The following is a 12,193-nucleotide window of genomic DNA, read 5'->3' as shown; positions in this document are numbered from 1 at the left end:
GTGACATACACATATCCTTCTCCATAATTATATATATATATATATAATTATATCTTGTGCGCTCCTTGTGGATTACGTGTTAATTTCTTAAAGAAATAGAATATATTTAATTTAATTAATATAATTAATATACATACCTTCATTATTGGTTTCTAATACTGTAACTATTTTTTTTTTTTATTATTGTCAAAACAAAATTTTAAATATAAAAAATAAGAAATATCCAATTTATTATTATTTAATTTTAAGTATTACATGAGTGACAATACTTAATATCTATGTTTTAATATATGCAGATAATTTATTTTTATTTTACAAATTAAAGTAATTAAAAAAACATAATTTTTTAAAATTGAACATATACTTGCCTGTATTAGATGTAGCACCTATATCATTTGAAACAAAATAATATGAACTTATTTTTATAAAAAATTGTTAGGATATAAGTAAGTATTACAGGAACGACAATACTCAATATCTAAATTTTACACAGATATAAAATTTATGTTTATAATACCAATAATAATCGGTTTCAGTTTTTTTTTAGTATATACTTGTTTAAAATCAGATTTGATACTGATTTTAAATCTTACTTTATAGATATTTGAGACCCCATTAATACCATATTGTAGCAGTACTCATTCTTTAGATTAAGATACATGTATAACATTATAACTGTGTAATATAACTTATAGTTCTTATTTTATGTAGTGGTGATCCTGTATCACCGACAGGTTTTATAGTAGTAGTATGTGTTTCAGATGTAAATTATATAATATATTAATGAAACTTATTTACACCAAAATACAAGCAATACCTTTTTTTAAAAAAAATTTTCTTATATTTAATCATTTAATTTAATTGTTTGCAGCTAATATATTTACCTTCATGTTCATTATTTAATGATGTAATTATTATTATTTTTTCATTATGTTTTAAATTTAAATGAATTTATTTTTAATATTAATCAAATTTAGAAAATTGTTGAAATTGATATTAATTTTTGAGACCAAATAATTATTATATACAACCACAACCATATAACCAAACCAATTATTTCACATTCTAGAAATTTTATGTTAAAATAATTTCATTTACTTTCATAACAAATGATATACATACTTTCATTTTCAGTTTCTAATGCTGTAATTATTATTATTATTTTTAATATTTATCAAATTTAGAAGATTTTTGAGTATATTTTTGTAAATTATTAAGTGGTTTATAATAAACGGACAATCCTTTATATTGCATATGACCTTAATCTAACAATAATTACGATTTTCCATGTATTTCTTTACTTTTAGCCGAAGGATGAATATACAAATATATATACATATTTTCATACAATCTTATTACATAATAGAACAAGGAAAAAAACGCTTTTCTCGTGTTCGGATTTTCAAAAAATTTTTTTTTGAACGAAAGCACTCGGTCAGTAGACTCCTGGAAAATTATTGGCGAAGGTCCGAAAATTTTTGACGCTCGCCCGCGAGCGTTTTAAAATTTCGACCGTTTTCGAGAAAAATAATCGCTGACGCCAGCGTTTTAAGACTTAAGGTTTGAAATTATCATCAGACCCGTCTAATAACATTCCTGAGATATGATAAAAAAATCAATTCCATCCGTTCAACTTTCACCGTTTTACGTTTTATCGTTTAAAATTATGCCCATTGATTAATTTCTGCTCATACGTTTATTATGAACCTTAATTATATGGTGTAATATGTATTTTTATTAGGACACTATTTTGCATTTGCACATAGCACTATATTTTATTATATACAATATTATATGTTATATATAAATTTCAAGACGGTTATAATTATATAAGTTTGAACTTTCATTATCAGAACAGTACATTATTAATAATCTTTTTTTTCTCATATTTGATGTATGAGTCTATGCTTTTATCGTTTAAATTACGTAGTCCCACGTATAATAACCTGCTGAATTTTTTTTAATTATTCTATAGTATAAACACAATTGTTATAATTAGAATATTAATAATTGTTGTGTATGCCAGGGGTGTATTTAAGGGAGATATGGGCCCCCCTTGTACCAGCGCTAACGATATTTTTTTTGGCAACTTCTAATAAATAAGGATCTAATGTCTTTTTTTTTCATCATTACTTTAATTTTTAGCAAAAAAAATTCTATAACATGTCTAACAAAGTAAAAAATATTGAATGCCCTCCTAAAATAATTTTTGAACAAGCCTAAAGGGAATACCTCATTAACAAACGTCAACCTTATACCCAATAAATTTTACTATGTTCTTTTTTTGAATTTTCATGATTTTAATAATAACATTTTTAATATATTTTTGTTACTCTGATTCTCATGTAATATTTTTTCTGTAAAACACTTAATGTGCCCGGCGTAGCCGGGAACCTCCCCCGGAATTAGTGGCCTACTTATGATGACGGCCCTAAGAGGCTCACGCGCCGAAGTCACGTAATGCTCGTAGGGCTTCGGGTCTGGGGCGGAGCTCCAGCTAGAAAGAGCCTAGTTATTTTATAATATGCAATGTTATTTAAAAAACGTACATTTACTTTAGAGTAAAATTTAACTTGTACTTACCTGTATTAGATTTAGTACCTAAATAGTTTTAAACAAAATAATATAAACTTATGAAACATTATTTAAAAAAAAAATAATTAAGAAATGCGTAGGGTTATATGAACGACACTACACAATATTTGAGTTTTAATGTACCAGTGGTAGAAACGTTTGAAAAAATTTGGGTACCGATATTAAACAACCGTAAAATTTTTGTTAAAAAAAAATTTAGTTATTATAATATTATTATTTTAACACACATTAAAGTAATCTTAAAATAAACTACATTGTCAAAATAAAATTTTAAAAATTAAAAAGTATCCACTATAATATTATTTAATTATAAGTATTAAATAATGACAAAACTTTATATCAATGTTTTAATGCACGAAAAAAATTATAACCGGTCGAATATCAGATTTTGTAATATTACTTTTTTATTATTATTTATTAAATTTGGATTATTTTGTAAATCGAGTGGGTTACGATATCATATTGTAAATTATACATAGCAAACAATAATTTCGATGCACCATGAATTTTTTTATTTTTTGGGGAAAGATGAATTTCCTAAAATATTAACATATTTTCATCAAATTATTTTAAATTTTCATATTTTTTAAAAAAAAACCTAAATTTTCTTTAAAGTAAAATTCAACTTGTACTTGCCTGAATTACATAAAGCACCTATATCGTTTTAAACAAAATATGATCTTATATAAAAGTTATATTTTACAACAATTTAAAAGGACATGCGTAAATATTACAGGAAAAACAATACTGTTCCGTCGTGATTCTGTGTTAAGGGCCAGTCACGCACCACCGGTTTCGGTGTCGCTGTTGTCAACACCGACAACAGCGTGCGTGTCTATACCTATGGACCAATTGTATTTGCACCATCATCGACGCGGACTGATTTATGAATGTGTTTTTTTTTATTGATTTTTGTTGTTGTTACGACTGTGGACTGTATTTTAGTTTTTTACGAGAATAATATTACTTAGGTCGCTTAACTATGAATTAATAACACGAACTTTTTTATATGTGAATAGTGAGGCATTTATTAGGAGACTGGTTTTTCTCCGCTGAGTAAATAAGCGATCGTTCGCTTATCACAATGATAATAATAATAAAAAAAAATCATAATAATACTCGTACAATAGAACACGCCGCAACAGTTGTTACTTGGTTTGGTCAGTAACCGACATAGAAAAATCATGTACACAACCTTATACATTTTTTACCATTCACGGAACGTATCGAGTTGCAAGACAAGGCGGCTACAGGTCGGTTCTTTTTTATATTTTTAATGTATTAAAAAAATATATGCACTATTGTTTGTTTAATTTAAATTATCCATTTTATAATTGATTAAATAATTGAGATAAATCTAGATTAAGTATTAATTTGTTTTTTGTATTTTATGTTTTTTGTAAAAACTGTTTGTTTATATTTTTAATGTAAAATTATAAGAAAAGAATTAACATACAGTTCAAAATATTGGGTTTTATTTTATTTCCCTTTTCATCTTAGAATTAAATCAAGTAGTTTTAATAGTTAAATTTCAAAACAAATACTCAATATCTGTGTTTCAATGTAGGTACAAAATTTATGTTCTACATATTATCTACAAGATTATTGCAGCCGGAATCGCGCCTCTCGTTTTTATAATAATATTAAGACTAAGATAATATACCAGTTACAATTTATACTCAGCGATTAGACTATTTTATATATTTTGTATCAGTCGACTATCAGATATTTAGTGGAAAAGTTGTGTTGTTACCGTCTACCGTTCGCGCGTTTTAAGTATGGACCATAGTCGTAATGCTTGAAAATGCCCCTTGTTTGGTAAACATTTTACATTAAATATAATATGTTGCCATCATACGAAGATGTTATAAAGTTTTACGAGTGGACCCAGTGCAAAACTAAATATGAAAAGGAAACTAAAAATGAATCAACGTACAAGGAGTTAGAAACCATAGAGTTAAAAACATATGGATAAAAGCTTCTATTCCTATCGTCGAACACAAACGAGTAAATATAATATTAAAAGCTTATCATTTAAAATGCAAAAATCTAATCAAATCTTATCCTAAAATACCAGATAAAAAATTAGAAGAGTTTTGTCACAGTACAAAAGCCCTGTTTGATATTTTGACGTGTAAGTGTAAAGACATCAACAAGTGTATCTGCTCTAAGATAAAAATAATACCTACGAGGGAACAAAACTTTTTAATCGACCAATGCACTACGAGGAAAATGGTTATTGGAACAGTAAACATTGATACGACAAATCAAATGAGTAATACAATGAAAAGAAAATTAAGGGGGGAGGAATTGCAGTGTAATACTCAAAAATAAAATACAGAAAAGTTTAATATTTCAATTCCTTCTGTATCTAGTGAATATGATAACATAACCTAAACACAATCGCAAGCCACTAAGATAGTTTCCAAAACTAAATGTACTACAACAATTGATTATGCTTTATTTTCAAAAACATGTGATAGATATAAAGTTTCAGATAGAGCTGGGGCAGCCATTGCCTCGGTGGTATTGCATGGTGCTTTTAGTACTAGTTCGGAAATTATTGATAAAAATAAGCCTTGTCGAAAGCGCAAAAAAACAAGACGGTGTATTTTAACACAGGAAAAAGTTTTACAAATACCTGCTTTATATTTTGACGGACAAAAGGACAAAACATTAACTATCTTAGAAAAAGATGAACAGAAGTATAGACAAAATATTCTAGAAAAACATATTTCTTTGATTAAAGAATCAGACTCAATATTTTTGTTATATATCGCACCAATTTCTAGTACTTCTAAATGTATTGAATAAGCAATTATCAATCACTTTTTTGAGGGAGGATTATCCATGTAGTATTTGTTTGCAGTTGGGTGTGATGGAACGAACGTAAATGTTGGAAAAAATGGTGGTATTATTCGTTTGTTAGAAAAAAGATTAAAAAAGCCTTTACAATGGATAATTTGTTTGCTGCCCATAAATGAATTACAGTTGCGAAATTTATTCATACATATTTATGGCTCAACATCGGGACCCTTGAAGTTTTCAGGAGAAATTGGCCAACAATTAGAAAAGTGTGAAAAAAAATATGTTCTTCAGTTTAATGCGTAATCCAAAACAAGGGCGCACAGGTTGATACACAAAACACAAAGAAAAGAAGAAAAACAAAAAAATAAACGGCAATCGAATATTATAAGTTCGCAAACTAACAGTGAGGAACTGTGGTGTTGTGGAATACTCAACGTAGAAGCAAGTATCGTAACAACTTATATCTATAATAGAATATGTATATATATATATACCACGTAAGATACGCAGGAAAACGATTCTTTGAGTCGCGGAAAGACGACACAAAAACTTATTCGGTAAATCGCACCAAAAAGTAGTGTAAAAGCCAGGAGCACAAAAATATCGGACAAAACCAGTCAAGGTTTACGTCGGAAACGCAACAGAACGCAATATCGGTAAACCACATTCGGCGGCGGCCTTATCTCAGTGTCAAGGGCGGGGAGACAACCGATGACAACCGATTGTCATATTAATAGCTGGACGGCTAATATCGAGAGAGACACGGGCGAGTGCCAGCCTAGAGCAAAAGGCGGTGCCGTGTTAAGTTTCAACATATGCCGGAGAACTACCTGAGGTATCAACTTAATATATGAGTCCAATTCAAAAGTATTTATACAGAATAGTCTCTGAGGTAATAACGGGCGTATTTCCTGAAGTTACCTTGCAAAATGTCTCATACCCAATGGCTCACCCGCGCTAATCGCATTTTTCGTCTTTATGTCTTGATAGAAGTTTACGCACCAACTTGGTTTTATATCAAAACGCATCTTACTTGTAAAAATGGAGCATGTCACGCGTGAAAGCTAATTTTTTCATCTAGATACCTGTCAACTGAACTTAAAGCTATAATAGATCCTGTCATACAAAGAAACAGTTACTTTGTTCATCCCGAGAATTTGTTTCTAGAAATGTTGACTGGCCCCCACAAACATATTAGAGAATTAGCTGCTCGTCATATTTGAAAGCCTATACCATAATAACAAAAACCCAGTACAGAGGGGTCGCGGCAAAGTGGAGCCGTGGTATAGTTGGATCAAGTATAATAATATCTGACAGTGATTAAAATCACTATGAAAAATAAACGCTTCGATGCAAATCTTTAGATAGTGTTTAATTTAAAAAAAATTGGTGTTTTATTCCAAAGGCTACATGATCTGCTGGTTCCTCATTAATATCTCGATTAGGATAAAGTATGTCGAATGAAAAAGAGTTTATTAAAAAATATTATTTCTCATAAAAAAATTGTGTGGATCCATACACTTTTCAATAAGTTATTGCATTATAAAGTTAAATATAATATAAAAAATAAAATCGAGAATTTTCACACGAAAATAGCATTTGATAGCGATTTTCACCATGAAGACAAGTCCAGAGGTCAAATTTTTTTTTTCAAATTAAAGTATATTACATTAGTTTGAATTTAAGATATATATAAAAGTGTCAGACCTTCCGGAACATTTTCAAAAGTTAAGTTGAAAAAGTTAACTTTTTGTGAAAAAGTTGTCTTTTTAAATCCCCCCCTGTGGTCAGATAAATGGTCAAATTTACAAAAAAAATATACCAAATGATAGGTAAAGACATCAAGCATCAAAAAAAAAAAAATTATAGTGATATGTTCATTTTTGAAAAAGTTACGGCACATTTTAGTAAAAAAATTGAAAAAATTTCGACAATTAGTGATTTTTTAATTTGTAATTTTTTTGGAGGTTTCCCCCATTTACGGGGAATGGGGGAATTTTTTTAATTTTTAAGGATAATGTCTTCGACTAGATACGATTTGTGATCTTTTGACGTATCGTTAAAAAAAAATCCGTTTGGTGAGAGCTGAGAAAAAGTGGTAACAGACATAAAAAAAAAAAAACACATCATAGTAAAACCAATACCTTCTCAGCTTCGCATCGAAGCTAATAGAGTCAGAATGTTTAAACTTCCAGATATAAATTTCAATGCATTATCTTACATTAACCTTATTGATTGGCAAGAAAATGTTACTGAACCACCAATTTTAAAGATAATCTCCGATGAAGATATTCAATTGCTTGCCGAACAAAAAGAAGAAGGGGAAATATTTTCACTACGTTTAGATGTGTATGACATGCACAAGCAGTAGAAAGAGCTTTCAAGACTGTAACAAAAGCTTTAGGCACTTTGTGCCGTAAATCAGATAGAGGAGGCTTCAGTAAAGCATAGATAGAGTCACGAAGAGTTATGCCAAAATTTGACAGTAAGAAAGATTTTGTTATTATTTAAATAAATAACTATTATAATATTATTATAATATTATTATTCTATTTATTTTGTTTTCATTTATTAACAAATATAATAAAGAAAATTGCACAAATATTACTTTCTAAACTGTTTTACAACGTATATCATCATTATTAACTAAAAACGTTATGTTTCAACAATATTTCATTTTCAAAGTCGATCCGGAAGCAAAAGATGATATCATATTGATATATAATTTAGTATATAATTTTAAGATGCAATTTTATTGCTGTGCTGGTCAAAATAAGAAAAAAAAATTTCACTCTATAAAAGTGACCCACCCTAGTATGTATGTTTGTAACTCTCCACGCGCCACGTGTTATTATACTAGAGTATCTGGTCATCTATGGCCTTGAGACTAGACTGTCGTAACGCATTCATCCCACCCCGCTCACCACACGCCAGCAACACTAATCCTGTTTAATTTAATTTTTGTTTTTCGCACCCGTATCATCAATATTATATATAATTATAATACAATGTTTATTGTTTATTATTCAATATAAACATTTAAAGATTCAAATTTTTTTGAGTTATTATACATGTATAATACATAAGGGAGTATAAATTCAGGTAGCTAATTGGTTTTTCATGACGATATTAGCAAGCCACTGTTTCACTGTAAACTGGACCGTTACACACACGCTTTATCGTTGTGGTGTAAAATCCAATAAATGCCTAGCGTCGAATATCCGCCGCAATAATACGTCGAGTAGTTAGTCATTTTCGTGACACCTAAATCGTTGATTCCGCCGTCCGTCCCTTCGACCGAACGCACCGTACTATTTTCTTTTGTGGTTTTAATATATATATTTTTTGTTAGATAAATTTTTAATTGATTAAGATAATCAAAGTGGTCGGCTTGGTTGATATTGAGAAGAACAACGATACATTGTTATGGAATAGGCAGGTTATGGTGTAGCGTAGGTTTTTTGTTGTTAGTCGTTAGCTGAGCGTCGTGTAGTATGTCTGGCGCACCTATGCACAATGAAAGTTTTATTCATAAAACTTTTTTTATAGTATTTACAATGTACAATTAATATCTCGTAAAAATACAGTCAACATATTTAAGTAAAATAAAGTGTTTTTAATTTAATAAAATACCGTAAGCTACCGACCAATAGCTATAATGTCAGTTTTCATACGTTACAATACAATAAAATAACAATACACTACTCACGGAAGCACGAAAAAGTTAATACTGAAACAAAATAATCCAGTCTATATTATTATGATTGTTTATGATTTTATATGAATATTACCTTCTGATAAAAAAATGTTCAACGTTAAAATTTTGATTAAGTATAAATCCTAAAAAAAAAAAATAATGTAACATTTAATTTTTAAAATTAATTATAAAAAGAAAAACTTGCCATTTTTTTCTTTAAATTTTTTCATAAATTCTCAAAACTTAAAGTAAAAACAATTCTTTTTTATAAATTATTATCATAGATATGTTTGTTACTCACTTAAATACACTATTCCCCAATATTATTTTTAAATAATTGTCGTAAGAAAATTATTAAACAGATGTTATTTTTTTATTTATTCATCATTATTTTACAATAATGAAATCATATTTCATGTATTTATTTAAATTATAGTACAATAAGTTGAAAATTTTTTTTTTGAAAATCATTGTCAATAAATTAATAAACATTACTTATAATATTTTTACGCTACTACATAGGACGAACCAAATCTAACTGATAATTCTTATAACTTTTGATACAATAATAATTGTTTTAAAAATAATTATTGTCTTCTTAGACTATGTTTAAAGCATATTTTTGATTATTTACACTAATAAAAAAAAATTGAATACTCTGCAACCTGAGCAGGGTTTTCTCGATTTTAGATGAATACTTAAAAATATTCGCCCATACCATGGACCTGTACAGAATGACCGTGTACAACGCTGACTAAGAGTCTGCACCGCATATCCTTAGGCCTCCTCAAATTGGGCATTAGTCCTGCCAAATTGTTATTGACCAGGGCCCGCTGAGCCGCACTATTATGATTTTTACCCTTTTTTTTAAGCTCTTTTTATATTATACTATATTTAGTATAATATAAAAAGAATAAAAAGAATTTAGTATAATATAAAAAATATGGGAATAATCGATATTAATATTCTTAAAATTTACTCTGAATTTATCAAATTATAAATATAAGAATATGGTCTCTCTATATTCAAAATATAATTAACAAGAGTGTGGTGGCCCAGCGTTTCTTAACGTAAAGCCTTGGATAGCGCGAACACAGTTAACCTCGTTAATATATATTAAATATTATTTCAATACACCATTTACTATTATTTATGCCAACTGCCTACACGTTACAGAGAGGTAATTGGCATAGTCCTTTCAAGCTGGCGGGTACACAGGCACATAGTATTACTATTAAGACTAATTAATTCTAATCACAAATTACGCTTCTTCACATGTTTCGTCACATTCAAGGCTGTTAATAAATGAAGGGCACAATAATATTTAAAAACTTATATAAAATACAAAATATATTTATTTCTTGTAAGTACATTAAGAAGTTATAAAAATAAATAAAACTTATATCTGGGTAAAATATTAATAAATCATCTAAAACAATGTTCACCATTTAGGATGATATAAAAAAAACCCATTCAGGGGGGTTGCGGCACAGTGGTGACGTAGCATAGTTGGATCAAGTATAATGATATCTGACAGTGATTANGCACAGGGGGGTCGCGGCACAGTGGTGACGTGGCATAGTTGGATCAAGTATAATGATATCTGACAGTGATTAAAATCACTATAAAAAAAAAAAAAACGCTTCGATGCAAATCTTTAGATAGATTTTAAAAAATTGGTGTGTTATTCCAAAAGCTACATGATCTGCTAGTTCCTTATTAATATCCTGATTAAAATAAAGTATGTCGAATGAAAAAGGGATTATTCAAAAATGTTATTTCTCATAAAGAAATTGTGTTGATCCATACACTTTTCAATAAGTTATAGCATTATAAAGTAAAAAATGTAAAATATAAAATCGAGCATTTTCACACAAAAATAGCATTTGGTAGCCATTTTCTCTACGAAGACAAGTCCAGAAGTCAAATTTTATTTTTCCATAATAAAGTACATTACATTATTTTTAATTTAAGATATACAGGGTGGCCCACCACTCACTGACAACTTAAATAACTTTTGATCCAGTTAATATTTTTAGTTGAATTTTTTTTTAAATAATAGTTATACGTTAGGTCTATAGCTATATCTCAATAATTAATTTTTTTACATTTTATTAAAAATATTAATTATTTTTAAATTTTAAATAAAATGTAAAAAAAAAATCTAAGATAGCTATTTTGTAGAGTAGAATTTAAGAAAAATTTTAGTAAAAAAATATCTTATTAATATTCAGTAGTAAATATTCTGTAGCGTTTTGAAGTTTGTGAAAATTTGAATTTTCATGTACTATTTTACGGTATTAAACATTGAAATACGTATTGAGAAAAGGACAGAAGAAAACGCTATCTTTTCAATATACTTTTGAATGAGAGTGATAAGTAATAATTGCCTTATCTAATTTCTTATCATGGTATTAATGCCAAGTTTGTAATGTATACACACTATCATCATATGTATACACAGTAGTAATCATGAAAAGATAGCGTTTTCTTCTGTCCTTTTCTCAATACGCATTTCAATGTTTAATACCGTAAAATAGTACATAAAAATTCAAATTTTCACAAACTTCAAAACCTTACAGAATATTTACTACTCAATATTAATAAGATATTTTTTTACTAACATTTTTCTTAAATTCTACTCTACAAAATAGCTATCTTAGATTTTTTTTTTACTTTTTATTTAAAATTTAAAAATAATGAATATTTTTAATAAAATGTAAAAAAATTAATTATTGAGATATAGCTATAGACCTAACGTATAACTATTATTTAAAAAAAAAAATCAACTAAAAATATTAACTGGATCAAAAGTTATTTAAGTTGTCAGTGAGTGGTGGGCCACCCTGTATATAAAAGTGCCAATGTATAATTTAATCTTTTTGATTAAAGACTTGCTGATGCTGAAGAAATTAGGGAAAATAATGACTGATAAACAAATTCCGTTAATATTATTTCAAATTTTAACAATGTTTTAGCTATACTTTGGGCTTCTAATTTTATGACTGAGTCAAAATCATTAGAATTTGCCACGGTTAACAAAACTTTGATGACCGTTAAGAATCTATTTTTTTCTTCATTAGGTGTACTTAT

General features: G+C 28.1%; 1 protein-coding gene across 8 annotated transcripts in view; it reads right to left on the bottom strand.

Moving 5' to 3' along the window:
- The window catches only part of LOC126899814 (uncharacterized), a 32,123-nt gene extending 22,759 nt beyond the window's left edge, over positions 1-9,364 (bottom strand). For 4 of the 8 annotated variants that reach the window (XR_007702724.1, XM_050675075.1, XM_050675039.1 and 1 more), the window contains exons 1-8: positions 9,306-9,364; positions 9,195-9,243; positions 9,113-9,133; positions 3,232-3,249; positions 2,584-2,601; positions 1,123-1,143; positions 369-386; positions 138-164 (exon numbers count right to left, since the gene is read on the bottom strand). Coding sequence is in view for 7 of the 8 variants with exons in the window: in XM_050675075.1 (XP_050531032.1) it covers positions 138-164; positions 369-386; positions 1,123-1,143; positions 2,584-2,601; positions 3,232-3,249; positions 9,113-9,133; positions 9,195-9,243; positions 9,306-9,308 (175 nt within the window). In the remaining variant the exon portion in view is untranslated. The remainder of the gene's footprint in view (positions 1-137; positions 165-368; positions 387-1,122; positions 1,144-2,583; positions 2,602-3,231; positions 3,250-9,112; positions 9,134-9,194; positions 9,244-9,305) is intronic. The other 4 variants (XM_050675054.1, XM_050675071.1, XM_050675046.1 and 1 more) reach the window with 3 other exon arrangements.
- Positions 9,365-12,193: the final 2,829 nt, after the last annotated feature.

The sequence above is a fragment of the Daktulosphaira vitifoliae genome, unplaced genomic scaffold, assembly GCF_025091365.1.
Source record: "Daktulosphaira vitifoliae isolate Bord-2020 unplaced genomic scaffold, ASM2509136v1 Scaffold_1, whole genome shotgun sequence".
Taxonomy (NCBI): domain Eukaryota; kingdom Metazoa; phylum Arthropoda; class Insecta; order Hemiptera; family Phylloxeridae; genus Daktulosphaira; species Daktulosphaira vitifoliae.
Note: the sequence above shows the minus strand (reverse complement) of the source record. Positions and strands in the feature narration are given on the sequence as shown.